We start from the raw sequence: 21,942 nt of genomic DNA on the forward strand, positions 1-21,942 counted from the left end.
GGTACAGAAAGGAAGATTTAGAAAAGAACAGGTATCCAATAGAGAGAAGAACCTTGCATGGTTTCTTGAACACAGATTTGGGTAAATTTCTTATAATAGCAGCTGACTAGATGGGGTGGGGGTCGGGGTATCTAACTGATTATTCAATAAATATTTATGGATCAGTCCCTTTTCTAAGCATTGGGCATTGATAGGGGAGAAGTTTCTAAATATATACCTAGAGACTCTTCGGAATGTGTCCACAGGAGACACGTTCAAGAATTTTTATTCTAGCATCAAGTATAATGGCAAAAAAGCTGGGCTGAAACATCTCTCCTTAAAGGAATGGATAGAATTGTTATACTCTATTTTATGCTTTTTAACAACTAAAGAAATTAATTAGATATCTAAATCATGAGTTGATAAGGCTAGGTTTCAAAAAACATACAGATTGATAAATTAAGCTGCAGAATAATATGCAGTTTCTATCATTTACATAAAACTACAAATACACAGAACAATACTACATATCACTTAAGTATACCCATTTATGTAATAAACATCTAATAACATGGTCTGGAATATTCATACTATATATATGATATTGGTTGCCTCTGGAGAGCAAGGGGAATAGAACCAAAAGAAAATAGAGGCAATTTCAACTTTAAGGCTTTCTTGTAACTAAAAAATAAAAGAGCTAAAGGAAAAAATTACAAAAGTGGTAATATTTATCCTTTCTGATGATAGATATACGTGGCTTATATGTTTGCTACTATATTTTGTGCATTTTTACATGATTTCCTATTTTTTAAAAAAGGAAAAACAATGGAAAAAGCATCCCATACACAGTATCAATGGAAGTAGCAGACATCCAATGAATGTGTGAGACTTCTTTATAGAAAACTGGAAGAGGAAAGTTGACTTCAGTGAGTGAGACACATCATGTTATGGAACTAAAAAATATCTAAAGCTTCCAATTTTACCAAGAACAATTATTTAAAATAATTTCAACTCTAATCAATATCTCACCAGGATTTATTTGTGAGAGGAGATACAGAATTACTCTATGGTTCATCAGTAGCAGAGTTTTCCAAACATAAACTTAGATAGGAATCAGGTAGGGATGTTGTTACAATGTTAATTTTGGGAACTGTCCCACTTTATGTCAGGATGGATATAATTTCAACTCTAATCAAATCTAGTCATTAGGACTAGATTTACTCTTCCACCTGAAACATCAAAAAACAAACAAACAAAGGAAATAGATAAAATGCAGATTTCAAGGACACTGGACATCAAAGCAATGGAAGACAGTGATCATAAGAGACAGGATACAAATAAGGTGTGTCTTACAATTGCCCCAACTATCTGCCTTGAGAGTTTCCAGGTCCCAATGCAGAGAGAGGGGAAACCAAGAGAAGCACAGAAGACTCTCTGAGTTACAGAGACAACACTGAGACCCAAGGAAATCCACAGAATAGAGAGCTAGAATTCACAGAAAAGAACATCAGAGAGGAGAGAGATACACAGCAAGAGAACCCCAAAGATCTATGAAAGGTCTTACAGAGTGTTTAATATATGCTTGTGAGGAAAACTTGAAAGAACCATCCCAACAGATTAAAAAGATTAGAGCCCAGTGCTCATAAAGGGCATAAAACAGTACCTGTTCAGATGAATGGATAAAGACGATATGGCGCATGTACACACACACACACACACACACACACACACACACACACCGGAATATTACTCAGCCATCAAAAAGAATGAAATCTTGCCATTTGCAACGACATGGATGGAACTAGAGGGCATCATGTTAAGTGGCTTAAGTCAGTCAGAGAAAGAAAAATATCATGTGATTTCACTCATATGTGGAATTTAAGAAACAAAACAGATGAACACAGGGGAAGGGAAGGAAAAATAAGACAAAAACAGAGAGGGAAATAAACCATAAGAGAGACTCTTAACTATAGGAAACAAACTGAGTGTTGCTGGAGGGAAGATGAGCGGGAGGATGGAGTTACTGGCTTATGGGCTTTAAGGAGGGCACCAGATGGAATGAACAATGGGTGTTATACACAAGTGATGAATCACTAAATTCTACCTCTTAAACTAATAATACATTATATGTTAATTAAATTGAATTTAAATTTAAAATAAGTAAATGAAAGAAAAGAAAAATAAAATAGTGCCTCTACCCACAAAAAAGACTAGAAAAAAAATTCACAGGGCACTGGGTAGAATCCTGAATACTGAGGAATAATTGGCCACAGATTAGCACTACTCCAGAACCACCTAAGAAATCATAACAAGACCTGAAAGGGCCAAACTATTTCCAAGGAACTTAACTGCATCCCACAACAAAATTCAAGAACACTTACAGGAATAGAAAAATATCCAGCACCCAACAGGTAAATTCACAATCTCTGGCATCCAATCACAGATTGCCAGGCTTGTAAAAAAAGGGGAAAACATGAACCATAATCAGGGATAATCAACTGAAACAGACCTAGAGTTGAAACAAAACTACAATTAACAGAAACGAACATTACAACAGCCATTATAACTGTATTCCAAATGTTCAAAGTTTAAGTGGAGACATGGATGACATGAAAAAGACCCAAATCGCACTTGAGAGAGGAGAACAACAGCTGTGATGAAAACTGCACTGGATGAGATCAGCTGATCACACATGACAGACGAAAAGATGAATGAACTTGAAGACATAGTAACAGAAACTATTCAAAATAAAACACAAAAAGAATTTTTTTAAATACGAAGAAAAGCATCAGTGAGTTGTGGGACAACTTCTAGTGGTTTAATGTTCATGTAAACTGGATTGTCTGAAAGGGTCATGGGGCAGAAAAAAATATTTGAAGATATGATGATCTCCCAAACTTGATGAAAACTGAAACCAACAGGTCTGAGAAGCTTCACAGGCCCCACACAGAAGCACATAAAGAAAATCACACCAAGACACATCATAGTAAAATCGCTCAACACCAGAGATAAAGAGAAAATTTCAAAAGCAGCCAGGGGACACACACACAAAAAGTCATTACATTCAGAAAAACAAAAATTACAGCAGATTTCCTATCAGAAACAATGCAAGTAAAAAGACAATGGAGCAACATCTTTAAGCACTGAAAGAAAAAACTATTAACCTAGAATTCTATACTCAGCAAACCTATTTCTGAAAAAAGAAGGTAACATAAAGATGTTCCTAGACATCTAAAAGCTGCAGGCGTTCCTCACCAGCAGATCTGCACCACATGAGATGTTCAATGAAGCCCTTCAGAGAGAAGGAAAATGGAATATCCAGGAAATCTAGATCTGCACAATAGAATAAAGAACACTAGAAAACATAACTAAATGGGCAAATAAGATATGTTACCATTACTTAAATCCCTTTAAGAGGTAACTCACTCTTTAAGGAAAAACAGTAACAATGTGTCATGGGGTTTATAACATACGTGATATGCATTCTGTGTAATCTGGATTCCAAAACTCTTCATATTGCCTTGCAGGGTAACCACCTGGAGAATCAACACTGACCTGCATGTCTAACCTATGGTTTGTGCAGTTGGTTTTTCTTTATTTCTTGTTTTAATCTCATTATCAGTCTCACATTCAATGGCTCTCATCACACTCAGGATAAAATACAAATTCCTTACCAAGGCCTCAATAATCCTGCATGATCTGCCCCCTGCCTTCCTCTCCATCTCTTCTCCTGTCATTCTGCCCCTCAGCCACTATGCTTCTCAGCCACCATGGTCTTCCATTAATTCTTAGGATATACCAAAGTTTCTTCCCCCCTGTGCCTTAACATCCTACTCTTCTGCCTGGAATACTTCTTTCCAGGCTCTTCTTGTGACCAGCTTCTTCTGACTCCAGACAACCACCCCATCTGCAACAGACACTCTGAATCATTATCCCCCTCACAGCACCCTGCTTCTGTTCTCCACAAAATTCATTATAATATTTATTTTTTTATTAATTTGTTTATTGTCTTTCCCCACTAAAATGTCTGCCTCAGTCACTGTGCTATCCCCAGCATCTAGGACAGTACCTGGCATATAATGGGCCCTCAATAAATAATAAATACAATTCAGGATGCCCCTTTACAAGGGAACACTGACTACACTGTACCAAGAAGGAGACGACTAGAATGAAAAGGGTCTAGAAATCCTGACACTGAGGGACTGATGAAGGAACCAGAAACATGGAGCCTAAGGAACTACAGGCTAAATAAAAATATTCAAATTACCTCCAAACATTTGAATGCTCTCATATAAAGAAGTATGTTCCACATATCAAAAACAAGCATCAATTGGCCAAAGTTTCAAGAAGACATATTTTGAGTCTATATATAAAAACAACTTTATCACAACTAAAACTTTTTAACCATGAAATGGACTGTTTCATTAGTTCCCCACTACTGAAGTTATCCAAGTGGCTGAGTGGTTATTCATCAGAGATCCTGAAAATAGAACCTCTATACTAAGAAGTTATGAGTAGGGAAAGTTGACCTACAGGTCCATTCAGATTCCAAGAATGTATAATTCTAAGCATATAGGCAATGTTTAATTTCAGTTTACAAAGGGGCCAATGGCCATTATCACCTTACATTTAATGTATTTATTCAACAAACACAGACTGAGCAACTAATCAACAAATCACTAGTTAGTCCTATGAAGGTAAACAAAAACAAAGCATGATTGCTACTCCATCCCAAAACCTAGGAAAGGAAATAAGACAATTGTGACTCAGGATAGAACGAAGTAAGTGCCATAAGTAAGGCCCAAAGTGCTTTAGTAAAGGTTTTTCCTGCATAATTGATTTTGTTATATCCGAAAATAAACCCAGTCCATGTGTTATAAAAGCTGCAAATAACTCCCAGGGTCAAGGCACAGGTTTTATGCAATACTTTTGATGATTGCACAGCAAGCTGCTTTAGAACCTGAACTTAGAGGTGAGTAATTATTAGAGTAGATATGACTAAAGAGATAAATTCCCCAACTAATAATTTTAAATCTACTAACATTTAAAAATTGTATTTCTGAACAGAAAATAATAATAATAAATAGAAAATGCATGATCTCTGCCTCCAAAACAATTTGAAATGATGACCCAATACTTTACTTGAAAAATTCTAACTATACGAGAAATGTAACAAATCCTTTAAATTTATCTCCTGGTTTTCTTTTATTCCTTTATCTATGATCTGATAAAATATAGTTCTGGGGAAATAAGCCTAAATAGATAAAAGCTAGAATAGCTATAAATTTATATTTTACAAAGGAGATTTAAGTGAACTGATTTAAATACAAACCAATCTTACTCCACATTCCAAGGAAAGGTCTCATACTCTCTACCTAAGTACATGGCTTTTTTTTTTTTTTGTAGTTTTACCATATTTGTGTATACATTATAATTACAATGGAAGACAAGTGAGACAGGATCCAAATTATGCTTGCTTATGTACTGAAACACACAATTTGTTACATCGTCCCCCAAATTTGGATCATTTCAGCAGTGATTATTTGGTAAATTAGATCCTAGCATTTCAGACACAGGAGGGCCCTTAGAGATGGCTAGCTCATAATATTTTGCTGTGTCTTAATACATGGTTTTTTAAGCAAGTCAGTATATTTAACCAAAATAAATACATCAATAGCAAAAGAATGCAAGATGTCTAGCACCACTGCATTCTAAAATAAGATCCTCTAAATCTATCATGGTGCTTAAAATGAACATTTTTGCATAATAAAAATGCTGACAGCAAAATAAAGCATTTAGCTTAAGAGGCAGAAAAAAGCAATAAACAATTGTATTTTTGAAAAAGGAAAACTAGCAATTTTATGAAAACCATGGCAAAGGATTTCAGGAAAGATTATGAATACAAAAAGGGCATTAGACAGATGTCAAGTCTCCAGGCTGTAGGAAATACACACAGCTACTCAACGTACCGCAGTCCGAAGGCATTGGTGCTGCAGAAATGGAAAAAACAACTGGTGTCTCAGAACCTGGAAATAAAAAGGGGTATCTTCCGATCAAAGAATTTCCTTCTACTGGAAAATCTGGAAGGTCCTCTATGGTCATCTTCTAGAAAGCCACCTTTAATGAGAGAGAGAAAAAAGTCAACCTATTACATTTATATGCAGCTTAAAATGATTGACTTCAATCACAATAAAAGCATACTTTCTTTTAATATATAACCTACTGATATTTTTTTAAGATTTTATGTTTTAAAGTAATCTCTACACCTAGCATGGGACTCGAGCTTAGAACCCTGAGAGCAACTATCACATGTGCCCCCGACTGAGCCAGCCAAGCATCCCAACCTACTGACACCGTACACTTCAACCTTCAAGAATCTCTTTCAGAGGGACACCTGGGTGGCTCAGTTGGTTGGGTCACTGCCTTCAGCTTAGGTCGTGATCCCAGCGTCCTGCGATCAAGTCCCACACCGGGCGCCTTGCTCAGCGGGGAGCCTGCTTCTCTCTCTGCCTGCTTGTGCTCCTCCCCCTCTCTCTCTCTGACAAATAAATAAATAAATAAAATCTTTAAAAGAAAAAAAAAAGAATCTCTTTTAGAGAGGAAGGGGAAAAACAAAACTTCCTTCTAGCAAACTGCTGAATATATGTTGCTTCCTACCTCTCTTATAGACATGTAATCTTTTTAGACAAAGCCCGGCAGTAATAAAAAGCTATGTATTACCCAATAATAGGTGAAAAATTTTTTTAAATGCTGAATTAATCTAAATGGGTGAAGTTCTCTTTACTCGCAGTAATTAGGGACATAATATCCCTTGTAGATATATCTCTATCTGACACAGGGTCTGACACAGGTTATATTACCTATCATCCAGTAATAGCTCTTGTCGTATGCTCACCACATGAAAATCATCTACTTTAGAATGTTCTCATTGTTTTCTGAAATCCCAGAAAACTTCACTGAAAATGAATTACATCGCTTATACAAATACGGACCTAAGAGCTTACTGGTATTGTTCACTTCTTACCAATGTACAAGACCTCTTCAGTCTACCCCAGCAGGAGCTGGAAGGCCATGCTTTGTAAACACATTACTTATATTACCTTCTTCCCAAGGAGCATGAGAGCTTAGAATCAATGTGCTCTAAAGGGGACCGCTGTTGCAGCCTAGCTCATTTGGAAATGGCAGAGAAAATGTAAACTTGAACTAGAAAGGCAAAAAAGCATCCAGTTTTCTTCTGTACCAAATCTTTAAAGTCTGAAGTATTGTGAATCTGTATATGTTTTAAATATAAGCAAAAACCATATTTCAAAAACTAAATAAAAATGATTTTTCAACCATCTTAGTAGAAAGAATAAATCAAGATAGTTAACTGCTAGCTTACTCTACCAGCTAATGACGTGCCACATATTACCCAACGTGTGTTCAATTATACTCCATTCGCCAGTCCTCTATCTAACGTAACCATCTTTACTCCACCATCACCACACTGTGCCAAAGAACAGCCACCTGTCTGAGCCAACTGATTCCTTGCCAACTTGACTCATATGTTTTCTGAGAGTAGCAGGAACTGGTCAAGAGTACAGTGATTTCTTTTTCTCATGAAGTACATGTTTTTATGGATGTGTGGATTCTGTATTAAAGGACCTAACCCAGTGTTAACTATGTTAAAGGAACTCAAGTTCTCTTGCATGCTAAAGTTACTTGCCACCCAATACTTTGAATCATTTTGATGGTAACTCTGCCGCATAAACAGAGAAACAATAAGGAACTGGTACCATACAGCAAGGTGATCTTCCTCAAATACTTCAATTCCAAAAAGTAACACACACCCCGAAGATGGCCCTTCTTCAATATTACAGCTTCTCAGTGCTAAAAGTAACTTGGGATTTCTAAGTTTCGGCCTCTACTTCCTTGGCAGTAAATTTGGGCAAAAAGTTCTAAACAGCATATGAAGCTTCCTTTGAAGTCAAGGAACAGAGGCAGCTCTTCTGCCCATGGGTCCTGTCCCTGTGCTTTAATAAAACTTACCTCTTTGGCACCAAAAATAAGTAAGTAAATAAAAATAAGAAAAAGTCAAGGGACAGAAACAAAGCTCAGTAACTATTAAGGAACCACTATGAACAAAGCACCACACTGTTCTAGATATTTCAGAGAATACAGACATGAGGAACAGAGAGCCCATGCTTGCTCGGTAGCTTACCATTTACTAGGATGAATAAAATAACCACGGACAATGAGAATGGGATACATTCTTTAACATAAGGGCAATGAACAAATGCCATCGGGGCCCCTGACAATTAGAAATGGTCTAATGAAGAAAACATCTCCCCAGGTGGGTCTTGCAAGATGAGTGGGCAGACACCAGGGCAGAAATTTCAAAGACGAGCACACTGAAGAAACTGTGGGCTGGAGCTCGGGCAGTCTAGGCACACCGTTAAACAGGAAGGGTGTAATGGTTTTTAGGACTATAGTTGGGAGTATTTTATATACCTGATCGAAGACCAAACCACTTAATTCCACAAGCACTGGAAACCCCTGATTTTTTAAAGGGAGAGTGTCCTGATTCAAACTGTGTTTTAGGAAGATTAATCTGACTGCAATCACACTTTGGAACTCAGGTATGTTTTTTTATACTCCCAATTCTCCAGCCAAGTGATTAAGTGGCTATGTTTCTGAATTGATTAAGAGGAAGCCACCTTTAAAAACCTCCCTTTCAAAGGGTAGAGATTCTCATCCAAAAATGTTTTTTGAACGAGATCCTGAGATCACCTGTCATTTCCCTGCAGGCTAGAGATCCCGGGAGATCCTTAAAGAACTGTATCTTATACAACTACAACTTGCCACAGGAGCTAGACTAGTGTCTTACCTATTTATTACTCAAATCCTTGATTCAGGGTGGAAAGATGACTCATTGAACAAGATGTAATAAATGTCATCATTTTATATGTTAGGTACTTTAAGCCCAGAGAAACTACAATATCACCTGATCGATGTACGGAACATTCTTTGGACTTTGTGTCTGCCTTGCATTTTTCCCTAGTCCCATTTCCTTTCCTTTATGAAAAACTCAACATTCTACCTTTTGCCCACTTAAGAAAACTGCACATCTCTAAAAACCTTGGTCAAGTTTTAGAATCCTTTCTGCAAGCAGTCTCTGGATCTGAAGATCTAAGACACTTGGGATCTGGATCAAACTTAGTCAAACCAGAATGCAATTCTCCAAACTGATTCAAACAGGAATCTCATCCTACACCATTACCCCCAAACCGGCTCTGAGTAAATGCAACTTGTAACATGGCTCTAGGAGCTCATTTTCCAAGGATTCCTGGCACATTCCCTAATACAGAATGGGGGTGAGTGGAGATGCCCAGTAATTTCTTCAGAGTGGTTCGGGGCTAGTAGGCCTCACTAAGGAACCTCACTGAGGTCAAGAGACTCTCTTGGTTTTATCTAGAATATGGTTCAAAGGCAGCATCTCTGAGCTATCAATGAACATGGTATCTAAGCTGTGTCCACACAAGTTGGAATCATGAGGCCTTTCAGTTCAAACTCATATTGTATCTCGCCATGAGTCTTTATATTCACTAGACTCCCAGGAAAGTACTATAACTGAAATAAGCATTTAAACCATATCTCTAAGTATCCTTTAAAAATTAAAAATAGAAAAAAATAAAAAATAGAATTACTACATGACCTAGTGATTCCACTACTAGGTATTTAATCAAAGAAAATGAAAATGCTAATTCAAAAAAATATATGCACCCTGTGTTTATTGCAGCATTATGTACAATAGCCAAGATGCAGAAACAACCCAAGGGTCCATCCATAGATGAATGGATGAATATGTGTGTGTGTGTGTGTGTGTGTGTGTGTGATATTGGTCATAAAAAACGAATGAGATCTTGCCATTTACAACAATATGGATGGGCCTAGAGGGCATAAGTGAAATAAGTCAGAGAAAGATAAATAAGTCAAGAGAAAGATAAGTGAAATAAGTCAGAGAAAGATAAATACCATATGAGTTCATTCAAATGTGGAATATAAGAAACAAAACAAAGGAACAAAAAAGGGAAGAAGGTTCAGGGAGGTGGGAGCAAAAAGAAGAAAGGAAGGAAGGAAGGAAAAACTCTTAAATACAGGGAACAAACCAGTGATTGCTAGAGGGGAGCTGGGTGGGAGGTGAGTGAAAAGGATAAAGAATATGAAGAATATACTTACCACGATGAGCAATGAATCATATACCGAATGTTGAGTCACATATACACACACACACACACACACATATATACACACACACACACATATATATACATATCTATAAAACTGTGTTAATTATACTTTAATAAAAGATGATAAAAATGATTTATGTAGAATCTCCAGTTACCCATTTATTTTTTACATACATGCATCTGTTCAATCACTAAACAGGTATTTACAGTATTTAATACTTAGCTGACACTGGGCTCTAGAGAGATTATAAAAGACACCTGCCCTCAAGAAGTTCATTTAGTCACTCAACAAACATTTACTCAGAATTTCTAAGTTCTAGGCTGAAGCAAAGGGAAAGAAAATAGCTATGCCCTTATCCTCACACAGATTAGGGCCTAGTACAGGATTCCTATAAGAAAGCTGTAAGTACTATATAGTTGTAACAAGTGCTGGATTCAAGAAGGCCAGTGGAAGCTTCCTGAAGGACTAAAAATTTATAGCTGCGGTATCCAAGCAGGTAGCTTCTAGACACATGTGGTTATTTAAATTAAAAAATCAGTTCTTCCATTGCTCTAGCCTCGTACGAGTACTTAAAAGCCACAAGTGGCTAGTGCCTACCCCATTGAAACAGGGCAGAAACATTTCCCTCCTTGAAGAAAGTTCTACTAAATATCACTGAAGCAAAGCAGTGCTGCTCAAACTCCAGATAAGAAAATAATAAACAGCAAGAAACAAATAAAGGTTAACAAACAAAACGAGCCAACAGCAGCGCAACTGATTATACATAATTAACAAGGGAACAGTAAGCCTAAAAGTAACCAGATATGTGTAGGTTTAAACAGAGCTGATTCTATAACATAAACATCACTAGTACATGTTTCAAAATTAGAGGTGTTATAAACAATAAGACACCATATAAATATCACTTTTTTAAAAGGCCCTGCTGGTGGGAACTGTATCTGGTAAATCTGAAATATCTGAAATAAACATTACAAATACTATGCCACTTGCTAAATCTTCTATACAATCGAAATAAAAATTTTCATTACGTTTTCAAATCTGATCTTACAGCCCTGGTAGTCCATTATCAAACGAAGGCAATAAAAATGCATATTAATGTTAGCAAAGTAAGATGTGTTCTGCATAACAGAAACGCAGAAAGCTAAACTTCTGCCATTTTCAATGCCCTGCTTTTCGTCCATCGTTGCTATATGTCCCGCACCGCCTGATATCCTGTCTTCTAGACGACCTACTCCAAATTTTGCAGAAGATTCACAAATGTCAATGTGAAAATGAAGTACAAGTATTTGGGGGATGTTTCCAAGGAGGAGAGTGTTTCCTGACTCAAATATTTCAAATGCACCGATTGATACTATGATATTGCTACAATATGAACCACAGCCGAGCTGGGAACATAGAGGAAGTTATTATCCCAGGAGAATATCATCCTCTGATACATATCAAAACATTGTCTCAGTTTAAATCCAAACTGCCTCTTGAGTCTCTGCATGAACGAATCACCTGACATCTAAAAGAAAGCTGACATTATAAACCCATCAATGAGGTCTCAACCGTGTCTCTGTGTAGAGCAGGTCTCCGTGCCAGGGCTCCCCCCAACTTCCCTTCCCCATTCCCACGACTTAGAATTAAGGAATCTCGGGACGGCCAAAGACCGGAAGCAAAGTCCCTGGGTTTCGCGTCGCATTCCCCCTGGCACAGGTTTCTCCAACAATCTACGAAGCCGGGGGAGGCCTGAGAGCCGGGAGGAGGCCCGCCGCAGGAAAAAGACGGAGGGCGGCGCGGCGCACGCAGCACCTCGGCGCGCGGGTGGCGCTCCCAGGGCGTCCGGGCGGCCGGGGCTGCGGCGGAAAGGGTGAGCAACCAAGGGGGTGCGCAACCAAGACCCCGCGCCGCACCTCATCCGAAAGTTAAAGCGCCCACCTCCCCGAAGGTGGGCCGCGTCGCCCCCGCCCCCGGCGCCGCCCCAAGGAGGCCTGCGGACGCCCGCGACACCTGCACCACAGGACGCGGCCGCGGGGCTCCCGGCGCCTCCGCGCCGCCCTCCCAGAGCCGCCAACCGCCCCTCGGCCACCGCGCCCCCGCCCAGCCGGCCCGGAGCCCCTGCGCGCTCCCGCCCCACCTGCTCCTGCGGTCCTGTCTGGGCGGCCGGCCGCGAACGCGGAGTCACGGAGGCAAGGCCGAGAGGCGCGCTCCTCCGCTGGTCTCCGCTGTCCCGCCGCGCTGCCTCCCGCCGCGCTGCCTCCCGCCGCGCCGCTGCCGGACCTCGGCCGGCCCCTCCCGCCTGCCGTCTCCGCGCGAGCCGAGCCGGGCCCCACGCGGGGTCGGCGCGCGCGCAGTGCAGGCGCCCCGGCCGCGCGCAGGCCTCGGCCCCAGCCCCGCGCACGCGCCGGGACCCGCGAGGGTTCGTGGGGAGGCGGGTGCTGCGGAGGCGGGGAGCGCGCCCCTGTGCTCGTGCGTCTTCTGTCTGCGCCCCCGCGGCCCCCCAGCCCACGCAAAGCGGGGGGACTCCAGGTCAGGACTGTCTGGGGTTAAGCTTGCGTGGCGGTGGTGCTGCTGTGACATTTTCACCGCAGCTCGAGGGAAGCTCTCGGAGGAACCCCGCCGGGCCCGGGGCAGTGAGCCGGGGAAGCTGCCCTTGGCGCGCTGTATTTCTTCATTAAAGCCCTAAGTCCTAAGCTAACCTCTGGGGCTAGGAGCGCCCTCACGGGCATCTCAAGGGCAGCGATGGCGTCTTCCCTGTTTGGGGGCTCCCCTGTGTCTAACTCTGTGCATGGCCCAGGGTAGGTCCATCAGCCAATTACCTGTTTGAAGGTCTTACCGTAAAAAGCCCACTCCGTGGTATACCCAAATTGAATAATTACCTCTGAAGGTGTCAGTGTAGAGGCAGAAGAGGAAACTGGAGTAGTCATCCCAGAACTTTTTTTCCTATACTGCTTTGCTCATTTCTTATCGTCGTCTCTCTTGGTCCCCGGTCCCATCCCCCAAGAGCCAGCAGGTGGTGAAACTGTGACAACTAACAGACTTAAATGCTGACATCCTGGTTCTCCATCATGCAGAGAAGGAAAGGTGTTGCCTGACACTTAATGAGTCCCCTTAATGAAGGAACTTAATGAGTCCATTGTTTCCCCATGACTGAGGTTTATAACACTGAATCACTGGTGTTACACTATAACAACTCTCTCTGAGGCCTTTTTGTTCTGGCTCTGATGTACAGATTAGTACAATGCGCTTCTGTGTTCACCAAGCACAGCGCCTGGCCATAGCAGATGTTGAACGCATGAACGTCTCTGTGTCTGCAGGAGCAGAGGTAAGTGCCGGGGGCCCACCAGAGCATCTTTGCCTGTTTGAATCATCCATTCCAGGGACTAGAAAAGGCCCCCTTCCAGTCGCTCGAGTCTCCCTTATGGCATCCTTTCACCAAATGGCCATAGTTGAAAGCCTTCAGTAACCAGGAACTCACTTCCTTTGAAAACAGCCATTTTATCACAGATCAACCTTGTTGACAGGGACTTCTTACCTTGAGCTAAACCCAGCTCTCAAATTTTCCTTCTTACTGGGTTTCTAGCCTGGGAGTTTCCAGATCATGTCTGACTCCAATTCAAGGTATCCAGGACAAGCATTCCCTATCCCTTAGCTGCTCCTTTTAAGAAACAGCAAGATCCACCAGCATGTTAAAGGACTCTAAGATGCGCCCCAGCTTGTCTAGAGCTCACAAATGAACAGGAGTATCCTGTTGCATGCAGAGAGGATAAAAACTCTTACCTCTTTCTAGGTCCTATGCTTCTTTTAGCACAGCTCAAAATATCAAAAGACTTGTTTGCAGGAGTCCCATTACCTTGTTAAATGGGGTGGAACATACTGTCAACTGAAATCGGTAGAACTTGTGCAATATTTAAACACCGTGACCATCCCACAGTCCCTGGTCAGCTGCCAGTTTCTCTGTGCCTGCAAGTTCAGCATCTTCATGCACTCTCAGGGATGATAATGGGACACAGATGCTTCCTCCCTTTGGGGCTTCCACCTCCCTCTCCCTGATCTCATCTTACCCTGTTTTTTTGTCTGACCCCACCCACCTCTTGAACTGGTTGAAAGAAGGCAATCTGCCTTTGGTTGGCTTTCAGCAACTTTAAATGAGTCTTATTGTCGATGAGCCACAAAAACTCAGAAAGATCTGTGTGTAACAGAAGTTTCCAGAGATATACGCTTCACTTTTATTGCTGATTTAAGTTATCCCTCCGAGACACCACTATTAGTAGGTGACAGGGTGTGGCTAGCTGAGTTGTTTTTAACTATAATAAAACTTTTCTGTTAGAACCAGTGCGGTCACACTTTTCTGCTACACCTAAATACAAAATAGTTGAGAGGCAATTTCCCAGGTTAACAAGCCATTAGGGGGAGACTCTCCTACTCACCTGGTTGCCTTTGTCCAACACAAAGGCAACACACACACACACACACAACACACATACACACACACAATTGAGTTTACACCATAAACCATCACTAAGATGGTTCATGGGGTAATATTTCCTAGAACACCCCATGGATCATACAAGTATGACTGGGTATTGCCCATTTAAAAAGAGTTGGACTGGGCAGTGACATAGGGCCAGAACCTGGAAATTGAACCATCTACTGGGATGTAGGCTTATGGGGATATGGTCTAGCTGCACCTGCTAAGATGCAGTTATATCTAAGGCCCAGCAAGATCCCCAGACAACAAGGTTGTCCTAGGAGGGTGTGATCAGCATTGGTGATCATGGCCCCAAGAGGTGATCAGCATTGGTGATCAGCACCAGCGTGGAGAAGGGGCAGTGCTGACTGACTACTACATGGCCCTCACCAGTGGGATTTTACTTCCTTCACTTTACAAATGAAGAAACAGACTCCAGGAGATTGTAGAACTTGCTCAGTGCACTCCGGGACAGAAAAAGATTCAAGCCTAAGTCTATCTGATGTAGAGCCCTGTGTTGATCCACAGGAGTTTGTGTTTTCTATTTTGTATTACCTGCACAGGATCTCCTTTTGTGCATTCAGGACTCAGAAATGCTGTGTCACACAGCATGGATCATTCAGAAATTCAGTCAGGCAGTCAGAAAGTCAGCATCAACTGCTAGAGATTTACCCCAAAGATACAAAGGCAGTGATCTGAAGGGGCACCTGCACTGCAACGTCTATGGCAGCAATGTCCACAATAGCCAACTATGGAAAAAGCCCAGATTCCCATCAGCAGATGAATGGATAAAGATGTGATACACACACAGACACACACACACATATACACACAATGGAATATTAGCCATAAAAAAAAAAGAAATCTTGCTATTTGTAATGACATGGATGAAACTAGAGGGTATTATGCTAAGTGAAAGAAGTGAATCAGAGAAAGACAATTATCATATGATATCACTTGTATGTGGAATTTAAGAAGGAAGAAGAGCATAGAGGAAGGGAGGGAAAAATAAAAGAAGATGAAATCAGAGAGGGAGACAAACCAAAAAAGATTCTCTTTCTTTTTTCTTTAAAGATTTTATTTATTTGACAGAGATCACAAGTAGGCAGAGAGGCAGGTAGAGAGAGAGGGGGAAGCTGGCTCTCCGCCAAGCAGAGAGCCCAACGTGGGGCTCCCACAATCCGAGATCATGACCTGAGCCGAAGGCAGAGGCGTAAACCACTAGCCACCCAGGTGCCCCGAGGCTCTCTTTAAGAAGAAAAAAAAATGTGTATTTGAGATAGAGAGCATGAGCAGGGAGAGGGGCAGAGGGAGAGGGAAGAAAAGCAGCAAACTCCCTGCTGAGTAGGAAGCTCAGCTCAGGCTCAGTCCCAGGACCCTGGGATCACAATTGGAGCCTAAGGCAGATGCTTAACTGACTGAGCCACCCAGCCCCCCAAAAGAAACTCTTAACCATAGGAAACAAGCTGAGGGTTGCTAGAGGGGAGGGAGGGAGCAGGATGGGGTAACTGAGTGATAGACATTAGGGAGGGCACATGATGGAGAGTGTTGGGAGTTATATACAACTAATGAATCACTGAACTCTACCTCTGAAGAATACACTATATGTTAATTAACTGAATACACTATAATTAAGTGTATAATATAACTAGATAGTGTATAATATACACTACAATATAAGTGTATAATATAACTATAATATAATTAAGAATACACTATATGTTAATTAACTGAATATAAATTTAATTTAATTTAACTTAAAGAAGTAAAATAAAAAGAAATTCACCATTAAAAAGGTCTTTCAACAGCTAACAGGACCCAAACCATGAGAAAAGGGTTGGGGAGGAGTAGACCAATTCACTGGTCTTCTGTGGACTGAGATATCGAACAGGATATCATATCATTCACAGAAGAAGACAAGGGCTCCGTTTCCAGACTCTGGTTGTACAGGGCATTGGGACCTTAAGAGACATTCAGCTGTCAGAACTGGGATGTCAGGTAGGCACTGACACCAGCTAGCAGAAGCAGTTAAATGCAAAACATCAGAGCACTGAGCAGATCCCCTAAAATCTTTATATTTGCAGATGCTATGATCATCAGCATAGAAAAACTAACAAAATCAACTATTAGAAGTAATAAGTGAGTTCCAGAAGGTTGACAAGTACAAGATCAAATGCTAAAAGTAGCTTCTTTTATATTGGCAGGGGGTAACCAGAAAATAAATTAGACAATAAGAATCACAATCGCAATAAAACTCTAAAGCATAATATCCAGGAATTAACCTAACAGCTTGCAAGAACTTTATGGAGAAAATGTTAAAATTCTATTTAAGAACATAAAAGAAGATTGAATAAGTGAAGCAATGCCATGCATCGGACGTCTGGACATTGTAAAAATCCATTTAATTTCTAAATTCAATATTCTACCAACCAAAATTCTAGCAGGAATTCAAATTTTAAGGAGCTTCAGTACATTTATAAAATACATGCGGAAAAATAAAATGTTTAATGGGTAAGTTTTGAAAAGCAAGAGCCAAGAGAGGAAACCTGGCCTGCCAAATGTTGTTATTACCACAGTAATAAAAACAGTGTGGTCCTAGTAAAGGAGCAGATAGAACAGAGGACTACGAAGCAGACCCATGAGACCTCAATATATAAAAAGGCTGTACCACATATCAATGAGAAAAATATACATTATTTAGAAGATATTGTTGGGGAAACTGGCTTAGTTAAATGGCTACCATATACAAAGGTGAACTAAAGACCTGCATTTGAAAGGTAGATAAAATGTAGGAGAATATCTTTATGAATTTGGGGTAGGGATTTATTTCATAAAACAAGACTGCAAAAGCACGAACCTTAAAACAAAAACCTGGGAAATTTGACTATATCACAATTAAGGCTTTTTCCAATGAAAAATACCATTAAAAAAGTTAAAGCATCTGACAAATTGAGAGAAGATATGCATGTTCAAAAGCAGTTAGGGATTACTATCTAAAATATGTAAGGAACTTTTGCAGATCAACAAAAAGAAGTCAGAAAAATCCAATTTAAAAATGAGAAAAGGATACAAAATGGGCCGCTCACAGAAGAGCCAGAATGGCAAGCTTAGGAGAGATGCTCAAACCACTAGTGAAGAGAGAGAATAGAAATGCAAAGGATACGGTACTACCTATAGCCACAATACGCTGGTGTGTTGAAAAAAATAGCTGTCAGGGCCAGGGTGGGGGCGGTCCTCATTTTTAGGGTTTGTCAACTTCTGTGGTGCCAATACACTCACCCCTGCCAATTTCAGACTACCAGCATGAGGCCATTGAACAAGGAGTTCCGAAGAAATGTGTTCAGTCTGCTCTTGTGAGCCCGTTCCAACACCCCGCTGCTTCCCCCATCCGCTTGGCAAAAATTAGTCCAATGGTCCCAAATACTGGGAAAGATATAGGGAAATGGGAATCCTCATGCACTGTTGATGGGAATTTAAATTGGTAATACATTCCATTGAGCCATCTGGCGGTATTTGGTGAAAAAAGCATCAGCATGCTTTATGACTCGGCAATCACCCTCCTAGATATGCCTCTGAGAAACTGACTTTTTTTCAAGGTTCCCTTATTTATTTTAGAGAGAGAGCTCAAGCGGGGAGACGGGCAGATCGAGAAGGAGAAGCAGACTTCCCACTGAGCACAGAGACTGACACAATGCAGGGCTCTATCTCACAACCCTGAGATCATGACCTGAAACCAAGAGTCAGACACAACCAACTGAGCCACCCAAGTGCTCCTCTGTGTAACCTTCTTCACGTGGCTTCTAGAAAGCCATTCTCTCATATACTAGATGATCTCATCCAATCCATGGCTTTAAATGCCATCTCTATTTTCATGATTCCAAAATTTCTATCTCTAGCCCTGAACTTCAGACATATCTCCAACTGCCTACTCGACATTTAATCTGTAGTGTATTGTAAGCATCTCAAATATAGCGTGTTCAGAATAGAACCCTTCCCCATGAACTTCCCTTGTCAGTAAATGACAGCTGCAGTCTTTTGTTTGCTCCCTGGAGTCATCCTTCCTTTCCTTCATAGTTCTGGTTTCCCAAACCAAAGTTCCACTTTTTTTAAAAAAGCTCATAGTATTTGATTATTATTTATTTGAGAGAGCACAGCATGGGAAGCTGCAGAGGGAGAGGAAGGGGGAGAAGCAGGCTCCCCACTGGGCAGGGAGCCTGATGTGGGGCTTGATCTCAGGACCCTGAGATCATGGTCTGAGCCGAAGGCGGACACTTAACCGACTGAGCCACCCAGATGCCCCTACCCATGACATCATTTATTATTGAAGAAATTTATCAATACCACTAAAGTCTTGACAAATCAATAGTCACCAGAGGCCCAGGAACTTCTTCCTACTGTCAGCCGGTGTTACTATCCTCTGACCCATCTCCTTTTCTTTCTCAAAGCTTCAGGTAGGGACCTGCCTGCTGAAGAGGACCCACAAACGGAAGACCCCACAAGCCTCATTATCTGAATCCATGGGTCTTATTCCTGGTTGCCTGTTGGAATCCCTAGATATCACAAAATAAACCCTAGAGACTCCCTCAAATATTCTAACTCAACTGGCCTGATTTAAGAGTCACGCTTTTCTAAAGGTTTATCATCTTTTTTGTTAGTCTGACTCCCAAAAAGACACTAACAAATGATGTTTTCAAAGCCAACCAGTTCCTGTGTAGGAAACTACTTCCCAGGCCCTCCTGTTGGTGCCACTCCCAAATGCTGTGTGACACAACCACTTTTAAAAGTCGTCTTTATGGGCCTACATAAAGGAAGGAGGAACAAAGGGAATGTTTCATGGTTTCAGGATTAAAACTGCCAGTCCAAGAACTAAATTTTTCAAACTGACTGCTCAAAGCTTTGGACGCCAAGACACTTCTAGAAACATCTCTGGCACACAGTAATGGCATCAAGACAGTTTCCCCAGGATGTTCATTAACCAAGCCTCTAGATATATCACTTATAGAAAATGTGAAATGTAAAGGAATATCGTAAACCCCACCATAAGGATGCAATAAAGCCAAATCCAAAATGTGGGAACTTCTACAGGGCAGATAACCTAAGTCACATAGTCAAAAAGGAACTAAGGGAAATTGGTATAGATCAAAAGAGACATAAGAGCTCTATCCACAACCTACAATATGCAGAGCATTTGAATCTGGGTGCAGAGAAATGTAAAAAAAAAAAAAAAAAAAGCGGAGGGGGGCGCACCTGGGTGGCTCAGTGGGTTAAAGCCTCTGCTTTCGGCTCAGGTCACCATCCCAGGGTCCTGGGATTGAGCCCCACATCTGGCTCTCTGCTCAGCAGGGGGCTTGCTTCTCTTCCTCTCTCTCTCTGCCTGCCTCTTTGCCTACTTGTGATCTCTGTCAAATAAATAAATAAAATCTTTAATATATATATATAGAGAGAGAGAGAGTTGGGGGAAATTTAACCAGAATTGAACATTAAATTATATCAAGAAATTTTTGTTAATTTCTTTAAGTATGAGAATAACATTGTGATTATGTTTTTATCAAAAAGTCCTTATCTGTTAGAGATTCATGCTAAAGTATTTATGATAAAACGTTTAATGTCCAGGATTTGCTTTATAGTGTCCCATCAAAAATAACTGTGTGATTGGGAATGCACATTAGTCCAACCACTATGGAAAACAATATAGAGGTTCCTCAAAAAATTTAAAGTTTACTATACAGCCCAGCAATTCCACTTCTGGGTTTATACCAAAGGAAATGAAAGAAGGAGTTCGGTGAGATATCTGCACTCCCATGTTTATGACATTACTCACAATAGCCATCATATGGAGACAACCTAAATGCCCATCAAGGGATGAATGGATTAAAAAAGATGGGATACATATGCACAATGGAATATTATACAGTCATGAGCAAGGATAGCCTCCCATTTGCAACAACATGGATGGACTTTGAGCAATTACACGAAGTCAAACAAAGAAAGATAAGTACTATATGATATCACTTTTATGTAGAACCTAAAAAAGTTAAAACTGTAAAAATTAGAGATTACCAGGGGATGGAGTTGGGGGGTGGGTGGATAAGAGTGATGGTGTTTAAAGACACAAATTTACAATGAATAATAAATAACTCTTACAGATACAATGAATCTAGACAATAATGTACTGTAATTATGTAATGTGATAAATGTCACTAAACTGGCAATCATACTACAATATATAAATGTATCAAAATAACATGTTAAACCAACAACACCTTAAACCAACAAAATGTTGGTTTCAATTAAAAAATGTGTGCATGATGGGAGGAATAGATGAAGCAAGAATGGCAAAATGTTGATCATTATTAAAGCTGAATGATAGGCATATTATTCTTTCTTCTTTTGCATAAATTTGAAATTTTTTCCATAATAAAAAGCTTCAAAAGAGAAAGCTCCAGAGGGCAGTGACTTTAGTCTATTCCTATCAGTGCTGTATCCTCAGTACCTAGAACAGTACTTGGCACATAATAAGAATTCAATAAGTAATTGTTGATAGAAGGGCCCAATTCTTTAAGATCTCAGTCTCAATATAACTATGTAAGTTATATATTATATAACTATGTATAACTATTATGTCTAAGGAGTTTAGAAATCACAGAAGTTGCCTGTGTATCACAGGCATGAACACACTCTAAAATGGGAAGTTTTCATACCTCTCTAAAGCTCTATCAAGTTGTCTTTCCAGCAACTGCTTACAAAACCAATACAGATTCATCCCCATTCACTGTAAGCCATCAGCTGCTTAATAGCATCTTGATTAGGGGGTAAGAGAATGTCAGACCGCTGGAGCTCCCTGCGTGGGTAGAGAGCAGTTTGCATCTTGTCAACAATGTATCAAATGACTCACCTAACAAAGAAAGCCATTGACAGACCAATTAGCTGGTACTGAGTCATGAGAAAGTCTCCGTGGTGACTAAAACCTGCATCGATAATGAGATGGATTCTGACATTCCTCATCTAACCCGTACTTGCAACTGCAAGGAATAGTTAGGGCAAAAATAAATGTGAATTGCGTTTTTAGATTCACAGGAGGTTCAACCCAAGAATAATAAGTTACAGTTTATCTTTTTAAGGTCCATCAAAAAATCCTGTGCAGTGTCTTTATCATCATCAAAACAATCAGAACCATAAGCACTGAATGACACTTAGAAAGGCAACCAAATTACCATACTGGTCCATCAAATCACCAGAAATAAACTGAATGCCTCCCAGCAGAAGGAAGTATGGACTCT

At 40.5% G+C, this 21,942-nt stretch overlaps 1 protein-coding gene across 4 annotated transcripts in view; it reads right to left on the reverse strand.

Moving 5' to 3' along the window:
• CLIP4 (CAP-Gly domain containing linker protein family member 4) overlaps positions 1–21,942 on the reverse strand; it is a 92,256-nt gene that overhangs the window by 62,125 nt on the left and 8,189 nt on the right. For 3 of the 4 annotated variants that reach the window (XM_059188717.1, XM_059188714.1, XM_059188718.1), the window contains exon 2: positions 5,949–6,096. In XM_059188717.1, coding sequence (XP_059044700.1) covers positions 5,949–6,081 — 133 coding nt within the window. In that variant the 5' untranslated portion in view covers positions 6,082–6,096. Of the gene's footprint in view, positions 1–5,948; positions 6,097–12,328; positions 12,455–21,942 lie in introns of those variants that run through there. The other variant, XM_059188716.1, reaches the window with a different exon arrangement.

Source organism: Mustela lutreola, chromosome 9, assembly GCF_030435805.1.
Source record: "Mustela lutreola isolate mMusLut2 chromosome 9, mMusLut2.pri, whole genome shotgun sequence".
In the NCBI taxonomy this organism is placed as follows: domain Eukaryota; kingdom Metazoa; phylum Chordata; class Mammalia; order Carnivora; family Mustelidae; genus Mustela; species Mustela lutreola.